At 40.6% G+C, this 22,609-nt stretch overlaps 1 protein-coding gene across 46 annotated transcripts in view; it reads right to left on the bottom strand.

Annotated features, from left to right (window-relative positions):
- LOC148316170 (uncharacterized) overlaps positions 1 to 22,609 on the bottom strand; it is a 67,421-nt gene that overhangs the window by 6,942 nt on the left and 37,870 nt on the right. For 12 of the 46 annotated variants that reach the window (XR_015840301.1, XR_015840299.1, XR_015840300.1 and 9 more), the window contains 6 exons: positions 21,979 to 22,438; positions 15,899 to 17,000; positions 15,720 to 15,820; positions 12,226 to 12,255; positions 9,733 to 9,798; positions 7,489 to 8,502 (listed from right to left, as the gene is read on the bottom strand). Coding sequence is in view for 16 of the 46 variants with exons in the window: in XM_088286993.1 (XP_088143119.1) it covers positions 12,058 to 12,255; positions 13,477 to 13,567; positions 15,720 to 15,820 (390 nt within the window). In the remaining 30 variants the exon portion in view is untranslated. The other 34 variants (XM_088286993.1, XM_088287002.1, XM_088287001.1 and 31 more) reach the window with 16 other exon arrangements.

Below are 22,609 nucleotides of genomic sequence, written 5' to 3'. Positions count from 1 at the left end.
AGCTAAACCAAACGTTTCCAATGTAACACACACACACACCTACGGGTAGAGAGAGAGAGAGAATGAAATTCATGTTATAACAAAAAAAATTTTTTTAAATCAACTTTTTCACTTTGCTTGAATACTCATGATAAAAACCCATATTAAAGGAATATAAGAGTTTGAGCTTAACATAGTTCATTAGATGTTGGTGCATCCAATGCATGACGTCGTGCCGCTCGGCGAAACTACAATGCCCCCGCACGCACATTTCCTCCTCTTGTCCTTTACAGCATGCGCGGGCTAGCATGCGCGAGCTAGCATGCGCGAGCTAGCATGCGCGAGCTAGCATGCGCGAGCTAGCTCGCTATTTCTAGAGCACGGTTTAATAAAAGAAGACAAACAAATGAGAAGCTGCGGCATATAATGGCGTGCGGAGGTTTGGGTTTGATTGGCAGGCCTGGAAGGTGTGGGGCCCCGCGCGGGGGGCTCTCGGTTCTGGTTCCAAGCGCGGCGGGGGTGCCCCGGCGTGGCGCATGAAAAATCAGAGCAGTAAAAGAACGTTAATGCTTCGCAACAGATCAACATTTCTCGAGGGCCATGGCGAGCCATTTCAAGAGGAAAAAAAATAGAATGATGTTTGTCATTCTTGACATTTCATCAATTAATTCAGTTTGGTTCCCACTTAGGGGCCGCTTGGCACCGCCCGTGCCCGGGGAAGGTGCTCCTCTTCGGCTTACTGTGACGCGAGCATGCCCTCCTCCTCCGGGGAGCAGACGGAAGTCACAAAAACTAACGAAATAATTGAAAATTGTTAATGAAATAAAAATGTTATGTTTTTTTTCAAGATTTTTCTTTTTGTCTTTATCTGTGTCATTTATTTTATTACTAGAAAATAAGTCAAATTAAGCATTTTTCCCCCAAAATACAAACCTGCCAACTCCATTTAATTTATTTTTTATTGATATCATCTCTCTCTCTCTCTCTCATGTTTTAGGTTAATTTTTTACAATTTGTTGTTTTGAAACCTGTTAGTTGACTGCCTTTGATTGATTTGGTTGAGGGGGTTAATTCAGCGCACATTTTGACGTAAACATACAATACATTTTAATTTTAAAACCAGCATTATAATTATGGGGATAAATACTAACAACAATAATAATTACCATAGACAGTATTCTTACGTATATAAACATTTATTTTGGAGGACTTAAACACACGCGTGTTTTTCTGCTGCTCGGCCTGCCGGCGATTTAGCATGAGAATGTGAAACGTTTGGTTTAGCTGTTATATGAGTTTGGTTTTTTAGTGCTGTAAATGCATTTTCAGCTCGCGCTGTACACATTTGCTATGTGAGGCATTATCTCATAAGGGAAATACTGGACAATCAAATTAATGACTACCCAGGCTTCAGGATGCCTTTTTACACTATATAAATGTGGACATTTACATTGAAAACGTTTGGTTTAGCTGTTAATGAAGTTTCGTTTTTTTAGTGCTGAAAATTCATTGTCTGCTGGCGCTGTACACTTTTTTTAAGTGTTGCAATATCTCATGAAGGAAATACTGGACAATCAAATTAATGACTTTCCAGGCTTCAGGATGCCTTTCTACACTATATAAAGGTGGAAATTTACATTGGAAACGTTTGGTTTAGCTGTTATAAAAGTTTGGTTTTTTAGTGCTGTAAATGCATTTTCAGCTCGCACTGTACACATTTGCTATGAGAGGCATTATCTCATAAGGGAAATATTGGACAATCAAATTAATGACTGCCCAGGCTTCAGGATGTCTTTTTACACTATATAAAGGTGGAAATTTACATTGGAAACGTTTAGTAACAGGTGAGTCATGATAGGTTGTTACGGCGTACCAGCAGGTAAAAGTCGGAGTAATTAAATAAATACAAAAAGAATGGCTGGGGAATAAAAAAATAATAAGTTTTAATAATAATTTGGTTTTTTTGTTATAACATGAATTTCACTCTCTCTCTCATATATATATATTTATATATTTATTATATATATTGTATATTTTTTTTAAGCATTTTTGAAGGTGCGCCGCTACTTCGCGGATTTTCAGTTTTCGCGGATGGTCTCGGTCCCCATTAACCGCGATAACCGAGGGTTCACTGTACTCCATAAAATTTACAAAAAGCGAGGTGAAACACTCAACCAGAGCTGCTTTTTTTTAACATTTCTCGAGGGCCATGGCGAGCCATTTCAAAAAAGCTGCACAACTAACGTATAAAATATTGATAAATTTGCTCGGCCTGATGTGTGTGTAAAGTTTTACGAGTTGTCGTTCATATTTAGAACCTCATAATCAGCTTTGTTTTATTGCCGAACAGTGGTGCGTGCGTGCGGGAAATTTACATTGGAAACGTTTGGTTTAGCTGTTATAAAAGTGTGAAATGATACAACCGTGTGCAGTTCATTTTTTTTTTTGAGGGGGCAGTATATGTTTCTTTGAGCAATCCCGATTTTGGCCCAAGACAATACTCACCCGAGCTCACACCTGTTCGACCTGTTTCCCTCTGCCAGGCGCTACAGGTGCATCAAAACAAAGACTAACGGACTGAAAAACAGTTTCTTCCCGAGAGCCATCTCCATGCTGAACCCTCACACACACCTACCCTTACCTTGCAGAACAGCAACATAATGTGTTTTTATTTATCCAATTTCTGAGTCATGTTGCCGGAGCTTTTGTTGCCACAGAGTACAATCGGACTTTTCAGCACCGTAATAGCCACGCCTTTTGCCAAAACTTCACAAAATTCGGCAGAGAGTAAGATCATTGTCTTGAGTCTTTTCTGACTAATTTTCAGTCGGATTCGTCAAAAGGGCACCGTGCAGTACGTGAAAATTAAAATAAAAACAAATTTTTGATTCCACTTGGCGGCGCTGTGTGTATTCGATTTTTGTTTTTTTTTAGTTTAGAGAGCATCCATCCTTCCATTATCTAAGCTGCTTTTTCTCACAAGCATCGCAGGCGCGCAGGAGCCAAACCCACAGCCCTTTTAGAGCTGCAGCACTGCAAATAGAGGCAGAGATTCATAAAGAAAGAAACAAAGTTAGAGGTAAGTATCAGCAAGTTTATAAATATCTTGCATCAAGCAAGACTTTTATTGTTTGAAGACAGCGCACGCATTTTTTAAATAAAATTTTTAAATATAACAACAATCATCACAGAAAAGAGTTGCAGTTGTGAATGTTTGATGTTCCGGGTTTTCGATAGCGTCAGACAGACGTGCTTCTCCACTTTGAGCCTCCCTGGAGTCTCTCTTGCTGGAACTTTTGGAAGAGAAACGCACAAAAAAGTGGCAGCTAAGCAAGCTTCAAATTGAATAGCAAGTTGGCCATTTTGGATTGAAGCAGCCATTTGCGCCAAATACTCCGCTATCGTTCAAACTTTAGCATTAATAAATTTGAAGTCTTTTCTCCCATATTGATCTTTATAAATAGGCCCATGTTGATTTTTTGCAGAAAAAAAAAGGGTTACTGATTAATTTACACATCCATTTTGAAAACACATTAATTATAACCAAACAATATTTTTTTTTTTTTTTTTTTATATAAACAAAGTCCAGTGGCCCACCAGCCGACCGCATGGCGCGAGACGATCGGAGAAAAGGTTTGGTAAAATATATCCATACGTACAGTTTTTGTTTACGAGCACCTGTTGACTTCAAACTGCAACAGACCAGCCGCGTCTTGAAGCAATTGAGGCAAAATGCACGACGTGAGTTACAACCGCGCTATGACAACTCCAATAATAACAATGATATTTCATTTATTTTTTGGGGGCAACCAGTAGCAGAGTGATCATATAACAACGACAAAGACAATCATAACATAGTTTTCTTGAGAATTTCTCCAATTTCATACTATTTTCCATCACAACGGTGACTGTGTCTATGTCTGCCCTGTGACCAATGCCCCCGAATATTTTCTGCGCCATACTTATTGCGCCCCTGCTTGGCGCCTGTACTTTGGGGTTTTCCCCGGAGCGGTCTAAGGCGTTGCGTTCAGGTCGCAGTCTCCCCAGGAGGCGTGGGTTCGAATCCCACCTCAGACAGTGCCCATTGAAACTAGAATAAGACACGGTTGTCAATCATTTTTTTTATTTTGTTAGCTACTTCCTGTTTTTGTTTCCTCGGCGGGGCTCGACGACCAGCCGCCGCTCCAGTGTATGAAAATGTTTTAATTGAAAGTGTCAAGACAGCTACAGTGTCAAGGAAAAAGGTATTGTGTTATTATTGGTGGCCCCGGAATGTGGATTAGTGTGCCTTTGTGATCCGATTCACCGCGTACGTTTGCTCCACTATCAAGTTGCAATTGATTAAACAATCATCCTTGAGTCCATTGACGTCTGCACATCTTTTTTCTCTACACAGTTCACCGATCAGGGGGAGAGAAGGAACTGTTCAGATGCATACAGGCACATGTATGGTGTAATGTGAAAGTAAGTAAGGGCGCTGATGTCATAGACTTTGTTCTACCATGGGCAGTCCCAAGGAAAGTTTCCTGTGTATGCTCTAAGCTTATAACGGAAGTCAACTACAAAATACACAAGTTGAATGGAGGCACTGCGATCACCCTAAATCATGTGCGCTTGCATTGTATTATGGTACGTCTCCACTTTGTAATTTTTAGGCAAATGTAGCCAATGTAAAGTGGTGAAAATAGCTCCAAATGTTCTGATTTAAAGTCAAGTCAGTTTGATCTACATAGAAACAATTCCTAACAATACATCAACATAATCCTCACATCTATGGCAGTGAATAAGCTTCTGACAGGTGTTATCAATTTCACTTTGCCACCACGGCCATCAGCAGTCCTGCGCACACACAATCATGATATTGATCACCTTCAAACAGAGTCTGGGACTCTAAGAAAAGAAAAGAAGTTTGGAACTTCGAGGAAAACCACGAATCAAAGCGCAACGCCGCTTGCTGAAGTGGCTTTGGAAAGAATTTTCAAGTAATGATACACATTATATTAGTCATTAGTCTCACCATACCTGTTTGGTGCAAGCGTGTAAATGTTTAGTGTATTATAAATGGAACCAAAAACTATGCTGAGTTTCACTAATACTATGAAACTACCTATAATTTCTAAAAGAAGTACTTGTAAACATATTTCATTTTACCTGGGCACCAATCCAATTTTTTATACTTTATATATTTAGATATTTTTTTTACATTATATTTTTTATATGTTATATTTTATTATCGACGGGACTGAAATCATATGAATAAAATTAGGGAAATGTACTGTACTACCAGTCTTGCTCTTGTCCGCTTCAGCATGTGTAAGTGGAGAAGTGATCGGCACAGTATTTTTGATTTTGTGGAGGCTGTTACATTGGAGACCTGACACAAACAAAATGAGTTCATGCCCCTATAAAAAAAAGAAAAAAGAGAAAAAAATAAAGGAAAAGAAAAAAGAGGAAAAAGAAGAAAAAATACAATAGATAAAAAGAACATTTTAATTTAATTAAAAAATTGAAGATAAAAAAAGGAAAAAGAAAAAATTTAAAAGATACTACAAAAGAATGACAAATGAAATGTGATCAATCAATGTTCAAATGAGCACGACGGCTGGCAACTTATGGAAATTTACATTGGAAACGTTTGGTTTAGCTGTTAATGAAGTTTCGTTTTTTTAGTGCTGAAAATTCCTGTGTAGTGTTGAAACACACAGCTGCTAATGACAACAGCTGCGTTATCGCCACTTTGGAAATTTCAGATATGTCAATAAAATGGTTGTCCCTTAGCAAATTTTGTAGGTGTAAAATTTTGGAAGGGAAAGAATATTAATTTATTAATTATTTTAATATATTGGGAGGCAAAACTTGTGTTTTTATTCCCCAGCCATTATTTTTGTATTTATTCAATTACTTCTTTTTGTATTTATTTAATTACTTCGACTTTTACCTGCTGGAGGATTGAACAGGACTCTCCAAACACAGACACGGGAAAAAAGGTGGTGATACAAAGATAGTGTAGCGACTTTGTAAATGGTTCAAGGGTTCTGTGTTTTCCTCTTTTCTGTGGAGGCTATGAAGGCAGCAGGGGAGTGAACGTTATGTTGTTGTCGTTGTGTTGCTCCTTCAGTCTTTAAGTCAGATCACGCTGCGGAAGCCAAAAATGTTCAACACTTTCACTCTAAACCACGAAAAATTGGAGAAACAAGCTGCGCCACCTCTCCTGAAATCACTCGATGTGCCTCCTAAACAATCAACCCCCAAATTAAATCCGAGTTTGCAACAACTCCAGCCCCAAAATCAGGGAAGACTGTGGCGCCTGTCAAGAGAGAGGTACCAGTTGCCAGGATGGCAGAGCGGTCTAAGGCGTTGCGTTCAGGTCGCAGTAACCCCAGGAGGCGTGAAGTTGTACACATTTGAGGATACTTCAGCCCCAGTGTTTGTCCCAGGTCTTCAGATGCTAAAAACTTAATACCAAATTTCACATTTTGATTATGCTGAATCTCATCTTAACGCGGTGAGACAGATGATTGTGTTTAAAAAAAAAAAAAAAAAAAGCTTGTAAAGCAGTGGACATGTGATAAAGTGCGATGAATTAACCAGACAGGCTAGGACGCACCAATAGTGACGTAGGCACCACGGCGACGAGCATTTTATTAACAACGTTCAATAAATTGTCTCAAATATTTGAACAAGCGGCACTGAGAGGGCTTTGATTTAGCTCTTGAATAGCCTCTGAAGTGCTAACGAGCTCCCTTTTGCATGTGCAACTGTTGAATGTTTCAATGTTTTTTTTCCACAACTTGCTGTAATAAAGAGCTGAATAGCCCATGTTATGAGCGGCCGAGCGAACGCATTGCAAGTGGGCGCCTGGATGACAGTGAAAAACTTCAGGATCGCGGATCGCCTTTTGCCAAAACGTCACAAACAGGCAAACAATATTCTCCATTTCCTGATGCTGGCTAACAAAGCTATGTTTTAAACCGCTCAAAAAGCGACAGAACAAAACAATGCATCATTTGAGCCAGAAATGCTCCGTTTTGCAGCCCTGCGTGAGCATCATATTTGCGACGCTTCCCTGCCCTTCCTGATCCTCTACTCAGCACTCAACCACGGAGAGCCTGATGATGCCAAGGAGGTGAGAACCGGACGTTCCACCTCCCATCCATCCAGAAAGGTCCTGACTAGGCCGAGTAGAGACCTAACAGAATGCTTCTCAAGGGACATTTGGTTCCACAAAAATATAATGAGACTCGCGCGTGAAGGGCCTGGATCTCCAGGTCCTTTTGCAGGATCACCTGGGAGTGAGAAATTTTGACTGAACTTGTTCAACTAGTTGGCGGCACGGAGGCCGACTCATAGGGAAATATTGGACAATCAAATTAATGGCTGCCCGGGCTTCAGGATGCTTTTTCTTCGGTTCACTAGATGCACCAAGGGATAAAGAGCGTTTTGGGCTCTGTCAGAGGCGGCGTGGGTTCGAATCCCGCCTCAGACAGAGCCCATTGAAAGTACCAGCAACTAGCACGTAATAGTGAAACTGGTCTAAATAGCGGCTCGGCGCGCCGGCACCAGTGAAGTCGCGCACCCCTAAGTGGGGTGCAAATGCAGACACTTTGCGCATATCATCTTTAGCACTGTGTTTTTCCGACCGCGTTTTACGGGGAGACCTTCTTGGAATGAAGATGTACAAAAATGACAGAAGAAAAATTAGATTATATAAATATATTAAACAATTAAAAAAAAGAACAGTATTTTCTTACAGTACGGCTTTAAGTGGAAACATTTTAAGGTGCCTCGTTTGTAACGACGTGTGTGACAAGCTGAGGAGAGTTAATTATTTTTTCTTCAGAGAATGACTTTTTTCCCCTCAAATTTTTATGGAAAAAAAAATAATAATCCTGCGTGAATTCATTTTTTTTTTACGTCATATTGTTATATAATAACTAACAGATTAAAAGAAGAGGCACAAACCTCTGCCTCAGGGAATGAGTTGGACCAAATCCCGGAGCTCCGTGCCCGAGGGTCATTTCAACCCGAATAAAATGCATCACCAAAGTTCAAAATATAGTTGAGCCCCGCGGCGACCGAGACAATTAGCATCACTACATAGGGTGGACCCTCTCCACACACACGCCTTCGATGCAGAGGGGGGGCGGCAGCGTCTTGATACTTTCAGAGGTTGAAGTAAGCCTAAATTGTTATTTCCACATACATTTTGGGGCTGATTGATCCCCGTTAATATAGCGATGCTTAAAAATAATAATAAATGAATAAAATCAAAACATGTGAAGCAAAGGCTATGACTGCCACACGGTTTTTGGCATTTGGGGTTCGAATCTCAGCTATATAAGTGTTAATGCTTGTGTCTGGCTATGAGTTAATACAGTTATGCAACAGCAAGTCAAAAATGACTGAATTAAGCAAACGATAGTGCTCTTCTTCGTCCACTCTCCTCTTCGCCCACGCTCTTCTTTGGCGCACGCCGGCCGTCTAATCTCTTATCAGCTGATGTTCCATGAGGGTGTGACTTACCTGTCAAAAAAATTGGTTTAATCCCACCTCAGACAGAGCCACCAACTGGTTAAAACAAATACAAATTATTTTCGTTGATGTTTTTCTCCGGGCAGGTAATAAATGAATAAAAATGGCGTAACTTTCGAGTAGAAATTTCAATTAAACGCGAGATAATACGGAGAATTTTTATTTAATTATTTTTTGACTGTTGTGGATGTAATAGACAAGAAATCTCGGAGGGAATTTTCCAAACATTTTTTATTTTTTTTTTAAATAAATCGTCCCTCGGTTTTAGATTGAAGAATTAAAAAAAAAAATCTTTGTTTATTATCTTATTATATTGTTCCCTAGTCCATGCCTAATAAGCACCCTGGGACGCAAACTACGGCCCGGCATCCTTGGGGGGAACCGGGGAATGTTTTGACATCTTACTTGCCATAATACATTCACAATTGTACATCTGACTTCCTGTTGGACTTATGAGATACCTTTCTCCCTCCCTTCCTTAGCGCTGGTTCCCGACAGTGTGAAGAAGGAGCTCCTGCAGAGAATCCGAGCGTTTCTCGCTCAACATGCAGCCTTGTGAACAACATCACCGGTGTCCACTTTTTTTTTTTTTTTTACCCACTTCAGCTAAAAGATTGAGCCATAGGTAAAATCCAGACTGAGGTTCATTTTCATCGTGTTGTTTTGTAACATGTTTCATATGTATTTTTTTTTAGTTTGTTATACAAGCAGTTTTTGAAAAAAAAAAACCTTTGTCACAGATTCTGTTCATAACTTTTATGGACAGAATTTCTAGGCGCAGTCGAGGCGATGAGGGGATCCGGTTTGGTGACCTGATACTGAAAGACGGGAACGAAGAGGGGAACCAGAGCATGAACATGAACAAGGAGCAGAACGTGAACAAAGGCTAGGTTCGACCTTGTGTTCTTTAAAGTGCGAATTTACTGATATGATGTGGTGTCTGAGGTGTACTACACACTACTACCAGCTGGTGTTTCCTATCCCAACAAATCTGCTATTGAAATCCTATTGACTGCTTTCATATATTGGCCTGCAAACGTTTGTAATAATCTGACGTAATGTGTCGTTTTTCATTTTTTCCCCGAAATATTTTCCTTGAGATGTGTTCTTCTAATAATTTTAGTAAGACATATTTTATAAATTTACTTTGCTTTTAAATGTCTAAAATTACTTTACTTGTAAATGCTTTTAAATGTATTTTTAATTATGTGACTGAGTTACCTTGAGAAACCGGAATCTCTCATAGCCGGCCCTCGGGCACGGAGCTCCGGGGGAATTTTCCTTTCGCTGCCAGGAAAAAATATCAGATGTGTTAAACCACCGACAAAAAAACAACAAAAACTAACCCGCTAACTTCAGCGAAAGTTAAATCATAATACAATCATAAATGTGCTTTGGTCTCAGCGATAGTGTATACGTAGTTCAAGGAGCAGCGACCGCGGCGAGGTCCCAATTGTTTTTGTAGAAAATATTATTACTTTTATTATTATTATTATTATTATTATTAGGGCCTGGTTAAGGCTTGTGTAAAAATCAGCAATAAAGGATCAAACCTAACAAAAGCTCAATTTTCTGGCCCGCCACTGATAAGCGGTATAGAAAATGGATGGAATTAGAGACAATAATGAAGAGGCTTGTTGTGGATTTGGGCCCAGCAGCTTGTCGTCAGGCTAAATCAAGTTTAGAGAGAAGACAGGGGAAGGAGTTCTATGTGGTTTGTCAGAAGAAAATTGAACAATGTTGGTACATATAATTGATGCATGTTGGAGTAAAAATGTGATCAAGTGGGGGAAAATATGCGGCCATGGGGCTCGGATATTATTATATTAAATTTATATTATATTTCAACATACATTTACGCACAAGATTGAAGCCTTTAGGATCAGGGTGCAAAAGAATGACCCCTGTAAACATGCAAAAAAGGGCAAAAGTCGGACTTTCAAAAATTCATAACTCACTTTTCGTTTTAATAATAATTTGGTTTTTTTGTTATAACATGAATTTCACTCTCTCTCTCCCCGTATATATATATAGAAGCTGTTGAGACTTGTTGTGCTTTTCATTTGACGTTTCAAACTTGGTGGCGGTCTGCCCGCTCCGATCTTTACTGCACTTGGTCACTTTCAGCGTGTGTGTGTGCGTGGGTGTGTGTGTGTGTGCGATTGGGGATTACTAATATCGAAAATAATTTGTATTTGTTTTAACCAGTTGGTGGCGCTACCACTGCGATCAAAAATAAGTTGGCAGCCGTCTTCAGGGCCTGAATACCAACATACACAGGCAAGGAAAGGTTGCAGAGCAGGATGGAGGTGGACTTAAAAAAAAAAAAAAAAAAGTACAATCACTGATCAATTTTGACCAAAAAAATCATTAAAATCTAAAAAAAAAAAAAAGAAAAGAAAATCCCATTTAAAAAGTCACCCTAGAATAAAAATGCCTCAAAAGTTCCGTGAATATTTTCATAAAAGTCTATCTTGAGATTTTTGTCATATTTTTCAAGAATTCAATATTTTTCAGAATAGTTTTTTTTTTCTAAGAAAAAGTAGTACAAGAATCTGATTTAACTTCAAGAACAAACTTTAAAGGTCAGTCTTATAAGCAGAATTGGGATTTTATTGGGGGGAAGAAAAATTGTAATCTTGTAAGAATAATGTTTATTGGGGGAATCAATCTTGAGAATATTGTAAGATTTTTCGCAATTTTTTTTTTCTTTTAGAAAAGTCCTGAGGTTTCATGCGATATCACTTAGGACAAAACTCCTTTCAACTCTGCATTTCAGTGCGTCTGGGTCATTTCAGCTCACTCTGACAATTGGTCCTGACCTCTCGCAGAGCGCAATTTTTCAGCAAGTTATCCAGTCACTTATACAGAAAGACAGATGCCACTGCTTCATTTATATTTATTTTGACAACATGTCAAATTATCAATGTTAGACAGTTAGCAAATATGGACAAGCACACACTCCGCTATTTTTTATCAAGTCATGGTTCTCTTCACAGTTGACCACGTGTTGGCGGGCCGCGTCCATCCATTCCTCAAATGCCGACAAATATATATATATATATATATATTTTATATATATATATATAAAATACTTTCTTGATATAATAATATATATTATATATATATATATGCCCTTTTTCTTGTAAAGTTGTTTTAAAAATAAGGACAAACGGCGTAATAGTACAACGAACCTTAAGTTGTCTGAATATAAATTTACAACCCAGCTCAGTCACATGATCAAAGACGATCGTGTCCGGGGGAACGTGCTCTTCTTCGTCCACTCTCCTCTTCGCCCACACGCAACACACCAATGTTTAACTCCAATAGCGACAACGTTTCATTCGTGAGGCATAATGCTATATACGGGGAGAGAGAGAGTGAAATTCATGTTATAACAAAAAAACCAAATTATTATTAAAACGTATTATTTTTTTATTCCCCAGCCATTCTTTTTGTATTTATTTAATTACTCCGACTTTTACCTGCTGGTACGCCGTCCGGTGTGCCCTGTGAAATGAAAGGTGGCATTCTTCTCACATTATCTCATCTAACATTGTATAGCATCATTGTATGTGTCAAATGTTGCCCACTTGGCATCCAAAGCAGCCTGGAGACAGCTCTTAAAAAGTTTTCCCATTGTTTCCCTCCACCTTGCAAATAGTTGACTCTAGATAAAATGTGCCATGAATTTATGATAACTTCAACACTCACTCGAGCAGTTAGCAGCCGCTGGCAGCTCTCCTGGAGGCAAAACAAAGCGGAAAAGAGCGGGAGAATAAAATCAGTCTTCTCTTCGGGTACATTTACAACATGGCCGAAGGAACCGTCCACCCGAACACCCCGGCGCGCCCAAAGCAGGATACTATTGAACATGCAGTCAAGGGTCTGGACAAGACTGCAGAGTTTTTGACCATTATACGTGTCAAAGGCAGTGAATGAGTTAAAATCAAAAATAGGGCCGCTTGGCACCGTCTGTGTCCGGGGAAGGTGTTTTTTTTCTTTTTAATATTCACCACCATTTCGGCGCCGTTCCAATCAGACTCAGCAATGAGATATGATTTCTCAAAAATGTCAGTCTATCAAAGTAATTATTCAGGCAAGTTCAAAAAAACCAAAGTGTCAAAGCCCGTCAGTAGGCCTGCCATAAAAACATTCATCCATTATAACAGCTAAACCAAACGTTTCCAATGTAATTTTTGATTCCACTTGGCGGCACTGTGTGTATAACAAAATAATAACATTACGATGTCTTCAGGTCGGGAGTTTTTTTTAATTTTATTTTTAGGGGGCAGGCATTGAGTGCAGCCTCGAAACTAGCACAATTATGAAGAAAAGTGTCTACATTTTCATTATTTTTTTAAGTGAATTGTCAAACTTCCTTTTTGTATGCTCCACACGTGCGTTTGGCCCTAAGCAAAGACCTCTGACACTCGAATCGGTGAGCGTGTGCACTTCAGCGTAGGACACGGGAAGCCCAAGCCTCAAAAACATAAATAGGCATCCTGAAGCCTGGGCAGTCATTAATTTGATTGTCCAATATTTCTACACTTGCACTTTTTTTTTTTATTTTAATATAAATTTGGTCCAAATGGAACTTGCATAATAATAGTGTCTCAAAGAATTTAATTTGTCCGATTATTATTTTTTTTTTAATCAAATTCAGAAGTCAAAGAGAGAGAACCCAGATGGGAGCATGCGTCCCCTCGACTACTCGCCGTTTCCAGCATTCATGCCGAACATCGGAGTGGCCGTAATGTTTGCAGATGACATTGTGATCTGTGAAGGCAGGGAGCTGATGGAGTGAATAGCAGCAATTTTTTTTTTTTTTTGTGAGTCAGATTACAGCGATCTGAAACAAGGCTTCTTTTAAAATATAAAAATCTGACAATATAACGAGGGAAGCATTTAAATTGGGAGGCGGAACTGGTTGCCAGCCAATCGCAGAGTGAGTTCCAGAAATACTTCGATTGCTCTGTTGGTATCGAGGGGGCGTCGCTCGTCACCTTCCTCTTCTTTGCCGCCACCAAGCATCGCCGGTAGATTGCGGAAACTCCTGTTCAATTGATTTGAAAACACAGGTGTCAAACTCCGGTCCTCGAGGGCCCCAAGAGTTGTACTGGATTCAACTGATTGCTTTGGAACGGGGACAGCTTGCACAACTCAATCATTCTTGAGCCGAGTGTTTCTTTTTTTTTTTTTTCTTGAAAAAAAATATTTTCATGTGCATATGATGAAGTTGTATTTTTATGGCACTAAAAAGTTGATTTTTCCAATAGTGTCGGTCAAAAGTTAGAGAACACGTATTTTTATTTTTTTGTTTTTTTTTTTAAGCGAAGGTCAAGCATTTCAAGTTCAATGAATAACAAAACAAACAAAAAAAAGAAAAAGAATCTCCAGACTTCAACCCCATCGAGCTTGTTAGGGTTAGGGTTCGTTTGCTATAACGTTTCTGTCCAGTTCATCCCACCGCCCAATTTCACCGCCGCCGTGCAGCTCACATCCCCGCCCCGCCCGCCCGGCCAAGCGGTTAATGGCGCAAAATTAAAGCTGAACCTTTGCATTCCGCACCTGACGTGTGGTTGTCGTTGGTCTGCACGCGTATATGTTTATATTCAGTTATACACCTTGCGCCAATCAATATAAATTTTTACATTTTGACGTACTGCACGGTGCCCTTTTAACGAATCCGATTGAAAATTGGCTAGAAAAGACTCAAGACATTGATCTTACTCTATCCCTATTTTTATGGTCCTGAAAGCAAATCAACAAAAGTCGAAAGAAGCTTTTTTTGTATCACATTACAAACGAAGCTTCAAATCTGCTTCACGAACCAGTTGTAGTATTTTTGCACTCCAGTAGAGGGCACTCTCTGTTCAACATTGGGCTGAAAGCACACTGAACTTGCCATTTTTTTTAAATCAACAGTGCCACCTAGAGGACTCCAAAATACAACAACTGGTTCATGAAGCAAATTTGAAGCTTCATTTTCCCATCACTAGAATCAACCACCGAGACAGTACCACAAAGCTTCGCTGAGCTGGACAGACGCACGTTATTATGATTTTTTTTTTTTTTCTCTACCAGACAACCTACAACAGACATTCCATATATCAAATTGACCCGCTAAGTGCGGCAACCAGAGGCAACGATGCACCTCAAAACATCACAACTAGCAATTTGCAGCAATTTGTACACCAATCCAAATTTCACAGCCGGTGGCCCTGCAGGTGTGAGGCTTTATTTGCCACCCTGACAGCTCCTATTTCATTAACTTGTCTGAAGTGTGAAATAGAACGTCTGATTCCGCATTGTGTCTGCGCTTCGTCGCGCGTGGCTGACAATTGCGGCGCCCTGACGAATAACCTGTACTTAAAGAAACTTCCACAATGGCTTTCAGGTAAAGATAATCAAATATTATATCAGAAATGGGCTTGGAAATAACACGTAATGACAGTGTTTGGAACGAATCAACACTTGTTAAGACGAGAGCGCCCCCTACTGGTGAAAGAAATCCACAGAAAAGCCACACCGTTGCATCGGTGACTGCAAAAAATGACTTCATTAGCCCGGGTTAAGATCCTCAAGATGCTTTATTTTCTTTTTTAAACATTTTTCTAACATGAAATCCCCGCGCGCAGATATCCGATTCCTTTTCCTGGCCAAGTGCATCTGTCCTTCCAGCTGGACGGGCTCCAAATGCCAAGAGGGTTTGTGTTTTTCATTTTTTAAGTGGGCCCAGAAATGAGGGGAAAATTCCCCCGGAGCTCCGTGCCTGAGGGCCGGCTATGAGCCGCGCCGTGCCCGCCAACAGCCTTCCACGGTCGGATACAATGTTTCAAAGTTCCCCGCTGGAAAGGGGACTATTTTTTTTCGCTTCTTCAACTTCGTGTCTGATTTGCTTACCAAACAATATGTATTTGAAGAGTGATTTTAATTGTTCTGTTTTACTTTGTCTTCTCACTTCTCCAATATTCAGACAGCTCCGCAGAGACCAACGTTTCACCCCCACACTGATATAAAACATTTATCGAAGCACAAAGGGACATTAACGCCAAGCCAATCACGACCACCCTTACCTTGCTGAACAGCGACGTATTGTGTTGTAAATTTTAAAAAATGGTGTTTACTGAATGCAATAAAGGGAAGTATAGTTAATGTGGCAATTAGCAGGTGTGGAGAAGCTTCATTCATTTTTTTTCATTTACCTGTTCTCTTGCAGTCTGCATGTATTTCCGACATGATCAAGTTTTGCCTTCAGACACGTGGTCAGAGTTCCCATCCATTTCCATGCTTGAACTGGCATTATCTAATGATGAGAAAATAACTCCCGTAAGACTACATAGGCGTCAGAACGCCTGTAAAGCTCTTATAACACTGTAATTACCTTCGCTGGGTCCCCAAAAAAATCACAAGTTCAATGGATGCAAGAATTGCGAAGCTGCTATCAAATAAGAGGTCTTATGTTCTAACGGAGCTTTTGACTTGAGCGAATAAGACATCTGAATTACAAAATATCAAATTTATTTAGAAAAGAAGGACGGAAAAAGCCGGAGGCCAATGCAGCCCGATTACTGAATACTTTTGGAGACCTTGTTTACAATGAGTCCTCGGAATGTCAGCCTCTCATCAGTAAATATTCTTTGATTTCTGGAGATCTCTTTGTGTTTTTCCTATTCGGCTTCACTGTCACACAGCATGCACTCCTCCTCCGGAGCTTCCATTAGGGCAAACTTAGGGGTGGTAACAAAAAAATACATTAAAAAAACAGAGATACATGTTTTTCATTGTAATTTGTTACCCTCCTATATACACCACCCCCCAAAATACATTTTATTAAAAAGGAGGACTAGAGGGTCAGATCAGTGTACTAATCAGATCAGAGCAATCTCCGGGGGAATTTTCCTCATTTCTTCTAAGTCCCCTTTTTTTTACTTCCCACAAAGCGACCATATTTGCACATATAACCTTTCCACTAGTTGTCATACAGAATAATTAGGAGAAGGAAAGCCAGACGTTCTGCAAAACAACAACTTGCCAAAACAAGAAAGCAGAGACATTTTAGAAAAATAGAAACAAATAAACTAACGGTAAAAACTCATGAAATCTAATAGCATTAAAGTAGAGACACCTCTTTAGAGCTGCTGCATGAAACTAACGTTAAATCACCTCCAATCATAGACTGAATGGGTTGCAAATGTGTGGCTTCAGATTTAGTGTATCTATGTAAATGGATGGAAACATGAGAAAAAGACGTCAGTGGAGCCATTGACGAAATGATAGAGGCGTGGGTTCGAATCCCACCTCAGACAGAGCCCATTGGTATCAACGCTAGATTCATATAATTAAGACAAAATGAACCTAATACAAATAAATGAATGCTTAATAACTCCCCTGCTGTAGAGCCATTCTCCGTCGGCTTTCGCGATGTGTTCTTCTGTCATTTTCCCATCCGACGCGCTGACTTCTAGGCTGACGCGACAGTTGGCCTCAACGGCCGACGTCGGACACAGGCATCCTCGTTAGTATACATGCATGCGTCTGTTTCGCTTAATTCACACTTTGAGAGGCATTATCTCATAAGGGAAATATTGGACAATCAAATTAATGACTGCCCAGGCTTCAGGATGTCTTTTTACACTATATAAAGGTGGAAATTTACACTAATTAATCTTGGGTAAATGTCTGGCTCTCATTTTTTAGACTTACTTTACAATGGACACGGCTGGGATATTCTCCAGCACGCCTGCCATCCTTTGATGCCCCGCCCCTTCTCTACCACAACTGATTTAGAGGCCATTAGTAACAGATTTGAGAAGACCACTTTTAAAGATATGAAGCCAGACAATATAATCCGCAGCGTAATCATCTTTCCCTCATTCATTTAGCCAGTAAGACATGTTCAAATTCCGATACGAAGTCCCTATTGTTTTTGTAGAAATTATCAAATGTAACTTAAGGTCCATGCGCTAGCACACTCAATGTCATCACCACAAAATATTTATCATCTCATCAATATTTGCACAACAGTACTGAGTTTCGAGATCCTCACAATAGTCGTTCTCAAAATGATAAAGCCTCATTTCATGAAATGGATGCTAACGTTGTTGGGAAAATTATCATTAAAAACAAATCTTAATTTAATGAGAAACTTATTTTGTTTTATAATGTAATAATATTGTCAAACTAAAGTGATGTTTGTCAACTGGAAACATGCTATCGTCTATCAGTAACCCTCGCCGACGTCGTATTTAAGTCGTACTTCCAGTGATCATTTGTTAGGAAAAAAAAATGTCCACCCTCCTCAGTTTCTTTCCAGATGGTGTAAAAAATGAAATGTGTACAATTACTGGTTCTGCTGATACCAAGTTACAATCACAGAACAAACAATAGTTCAGCACCAACTGACAAGCGAAGTGGTCGGAAGCAAACAAAAAAGAAAAAAAAAAGTGTAAGCCTGATCATTCATATTTATATTATTATCTGACAAATGAATTCAAAGCGGCATGGTGAATGACTGTTTAGCCCATCCACCTCACAGTGGAGAGGTCGAGGGTTCGAATCCGGACTCTGGCCTTCTTGCGTGAAGTTTGCATGTTCTCCCAGTGTACGCGTGGGTTTTCTCCGGGTACTCTGATTTCCTCCCTCATTCCAAAAACATGCACGGTAGGTTACTGGAACACTCAAAATTAGCCCTAGGTGTGATTGGGACGGTGAATGATTGTTCGTCTATGTGTGCCCTGCAATTGGCTGGCAACCAGTTCAGGGTGTACACTGCCTAATGCCCGATGTCAGCTGGGATAGAGTCCAGCACCACCGTGACCCTCGTGAGGAGAAGCGTACCAGATAATGGAATGGATGGACGGATATCCGGGTGAATGGGGGGGCCTACCCCCCACCTGGCATGGCGCTAATCGGAGGTAATCGAGGCTTATATACAATAAACTGCTGGCCGAACATCTTATCCAATCTGAATACATAAAAACATTCAATAGTCTGTATTTCTAGTGTTATTGTTTTTATGTTTTCAGAAAAACAGTGAGGTTAACGAGACGCAAGGAAGGCGACGCACGCGGGTAATAAAAATAACAGTACAAGAATATAGGGCTAAGCTGCAGAATACCAAGTTGAGACTAGTAGGGACACAGTTGTATTTTTTGACTTCTGCAGATGGCACTGTTTTTCTTAAGGGGTGTTGCTTAAGATTCTTCCAACCATTCCTTCCCTGTACAGTCTATAGTATCAAAAGTGTTGGAGATTATCCCAACTGTCTTTGGGCGAAACGAGGGGCCCGCCCTGAACTGGTCGCACCGTTGGAATGTTACAAGAGTATAGCTAGAATAAGCACATTTTGGCTGAGGGACTGTCTATGGCTCAACTCGATCGTCCACTTAATGGATATCTGGGTGGCCTAACCGCATTTGAAATCGGCTCGATACAAAAGTCAGTCGTCATCGGGCTTGAAAAGTTCCTTATTCACATCTTGAGGAGAAATTACTCAGTCTTTGTAAAAAAAAAAAAAAAAAAAAAAAAATCTCATCCTAACATTATAATAATAGCATTACTTATTCAAAATTAGTAAACATGCATGTAATCTTCTTGATTGTGTGCACGTTGACTCTTGTCAATTTATGCAAATTAAGAATGTCTTTGAAATGATACAAATGAAGCATCTTGACCACCACTTCTGTTTTGTCCGACATAATTCATTTACGCATATGCAGTATGTCTTTGACCCCCTGAGATGGTGAACCTTTTTTTTCCCGAAGCCCGACCCTTGCAAACCTGCGGAGAATAATTGGGAAAATAGTTTGCATGATACTGCGAGCGTGTGCGAGCATGCACCGGCCTGTCGTTTGTTGTCTTTTTTTGCAGTTGGATGAGCCAACAAAGCTTTCGACTCGCCGTCCCCTGAAAGCTCGCCTCGCTCTTTCGTTTCTGCGGCCCTCGGTGGTGTCCTGGCCGTGCCCAAGTCATTTCAATCTAAATGCAAATTTCATCAGCCTCTCCATAAAAAGACTGATATTAGTATCCAAGTCAATGTGTCGTGCGGACATGTCAGTCTCAATAGCGACTAAAGAGACGAGAACGAGACATTCTTCTGACATTTTTCAGAATTTGAGTTTCTTCGCTCTGGTTAGGTTCCTTTCCAGAAAGTAGCGTGTACGTTGCACTTGGGAGCTTGATTGAGTTGTGCAAGAAAGCAGGAGGATTAGTGGAAAGAAGGGGATGATCTTTGCTCCGTTGTCGTGTCTCGGCATGACGTCGGAGACGAATGTGATCCCGTTTGTGTGATGTTTAACGCAGTAAATTTTTCGTTTGCACTTCCTATTTTGTCTGCTTGACAGCTCGTACCCACGTTGACCAAAACGCATATATATATATATATATATATATATATACACACCCAAACGCAGCAGAAGCCGTGAAAATGATAAGTACGTTCTATTATCTCCTCCTAACCTCCGATTAAACATGGTTCATTCGAACGTCTGTGTATGTGTCGCGCTCATGCGGAAATATTCTCATCAAGCCTACGGTATTTTTAACACACAGCTCTTCATCTGAGTGTAACTAGCCAGTTTCAAAGGAGACAAGGAAAAATGGCTTCTCCGCTGTTAAGTCCCTCAAAGGAATGAAAATCAGGAAATTATTAGCAGAGTGATCAATCATAGAGGCGTATGTGCTCCTGCATTTCTCGACGCAGCCGCCGGCACCGCTGCCGGCCTCCGGCGGGGCCCATCCGAGGACCTCACTAAGCCATCCAATCGGTCGCTGCTCGGGCCCCAATAATAATTTCTACACAAAGTCCATTGTGGTGACCCGCCCCCTTTTAAGTAAATTCAAAATGGCCGACTTCCTGTAAAACCTAGCTCATTGCTCCAAGAGACTTTTTTGTAGGTCTTGGTCTTATACATACAGTGAACCCTCGCTACTTCGCGGTTCACCTTTCGCGGGTTCAGTGCTTCGCGGGTCTAAAAAATATTCGGGGGCATTGATCCATCATCAGGGCCCAGCCTTAAGGGGGCATATCGCCCGCCCCCCCAGCCGAGGACTCGCCAAAAATAAGAGACTCCCCCGAGGTGTCAAACCACTTCTTGGCCTGATCAATAGGTGTCTTGTCAAAACCCCATGCAACATTAACCCTTGCATCTGACCCTCTATGCAGAACTTCCTTGGCCAAAATAAAACGAGCAAACGAGGTGTCCCCTTACGGCGAAAACGTTTCACGTTGCAGTTGAATTCGTGGCGGTTTCGTGATAAAACTCTGAGGCAACAACTGTGTTTTAAGCTGATAACAAACACAAATGCACCACAATGAGCCGCAGCGGAGGAGGGGGGTGCTGTGTCAAGCTGGAAGGATGAGAGGACACACAATGTCACTCGAACTGCAACGTAGGGCTCACACACACGCACACGCACGGTATCGGCCTCGTAGCTCAATCTAAAAAAAAATGTATGAAGAAAAAAATAATAAAGAAAAAAAAGTAACCAGTAAATGTGGACTCCAATTATTCAACACTATTTGACTTTTCAGCACCTTAATAGCCACGCCTTTTTCTCCGTTGAAATGTTGAAAAACATGAGTTGTTTACTGCATGTACAGAACGATTTTGTACTGTGAATGCACATAGAGGTACATAAACAAATTCTTAAAACAGTGCCTTTTAACACGGTAACAACTTTGCAAATTAAAACAGAACAGACCCAAGAAAAAATAAAAATCGAGATTTATTCCGCTTATTTTCTGGACTATAGAGCGCCCCTACCGGTGAAAGAAAAATCCACAGAAAAGCCGCACCGTTGTATTAACTGCATAGTTCAAAATCTAGGAAAAAGGTAGCGGTTGTGCAGATAACGCACGAAAGACATGAATTATGTGGTCAAAAAAACGTTTCAAATGTAAATTTCCACCTTTATATAGTGTAGAAAGGCATCCTGTAGATTTGAAAAGGATAAAAGATCTTTTTTCACTAGTTTCATACCTTGTGGCTAAAACGTTTTAAAAATGCTTAAAAAAAATATACAATATATATAATAAATATACTGGAAGGGAAATGAGACTTCCTGAGAACTAATTAAGAGAATTCGAAACAGTATAATGCTCATCTCATCACAAATCGACAATCTTAGGTGACCAGGGGTGGGCACCGCGTTTGTCCTGTGCCGCGAGTTCAGGCCATCCTCAACTCCGTTCGTCAGGATCATGGAACATCAGCTGAAAATGCATTTTCAGCTCGCACTGTACACATTTGCTATGTGAGGCAGGCGCGGCCGTGCCTGCTGATTCTCAGATTGTCAAAGTCATTAATTTGATTGTCCAGTATTTCCCTTATGAGATAATGCCTCACATAGCGCTCAAAATGTGAGAAAAAGAATACAACAAAAAATATACACGTTTTGACAAAATGATGGCACTTAAAAGTGCGACTGAGAACAAAGCAAACACAGTCAAGAGAGCATTACCAGTTGCCATTGCCGCCCACGGGATACGATGTCGGAAATGGAATGTCTGCTTTCCGCTCATTTGGACGAATCCCAGAGTTGGAGTTGCCCAAATTTGGAATTTAGAGGAAGTATGTGCGATGAGACCCATTGAGATGAGACTGGGTCCTGAACGCGGCGGGTTGCCCCGGGCCTCGGTCATCGGGCCGCTTTACACATGGCCCGAAGATTGCTTAGCTGAGATGAATTTTCAGCACTAAAAAAACGAAACTTCATTAACAGCTAAACTAAACGTTTCCAATGTATATTTCCACCTTTATATACTAATGATGGATTTAATAACAACAATTAACCTTGACTACAATCCCAGAGGGGCTGTGTTTCAGCACCACGCAGTTGCTGGTCTTGTTGGTGGCCTGCCCCCCTGGTCCAGAGCCCCTCACGAACTGCTCCTCCAGCTCGTCTTCCTCGGTGTGTTTCCCTGGGGGAAGATTGGTGTGAATCAGAACTGAGGCATCCTGCTCGCCATGGCCCTCGAGAAATTTTCGAGCACCAGCGAGTCCACAGTGGCCTGCAGCCTTACAACTGCTCAGAGTGCGGCAGTTAGAGGACGAATCCGTTGACAAATGGCCCTTCAGGATGCCTTTTTACA

Source organism: Idiotropiscis lumnitzeri, chromosome 22 (assembly GCF_059441095.1).
Source record: "Idiotropiscis lumnitzeri isolate Australia: NSW breed Sydney's pygmy pipehorse chromosome 22, RoL_Ilum_1.0, whole genome shotgun sequence".
In the NCBI taxonomy this organism is placed as follows: domain Eukaryota; kingdom Metazoa; phylum Chordata; class Actinopteri; order Syngnathiformes; family Syngnathidae; genus Idiotropiscis; species Idiotropiscis lumnitzeri.
Note: the sequence above shows the minus strand (reverse complement) of the source record. Positions and strands in the feature narration are given on the sequence as shown.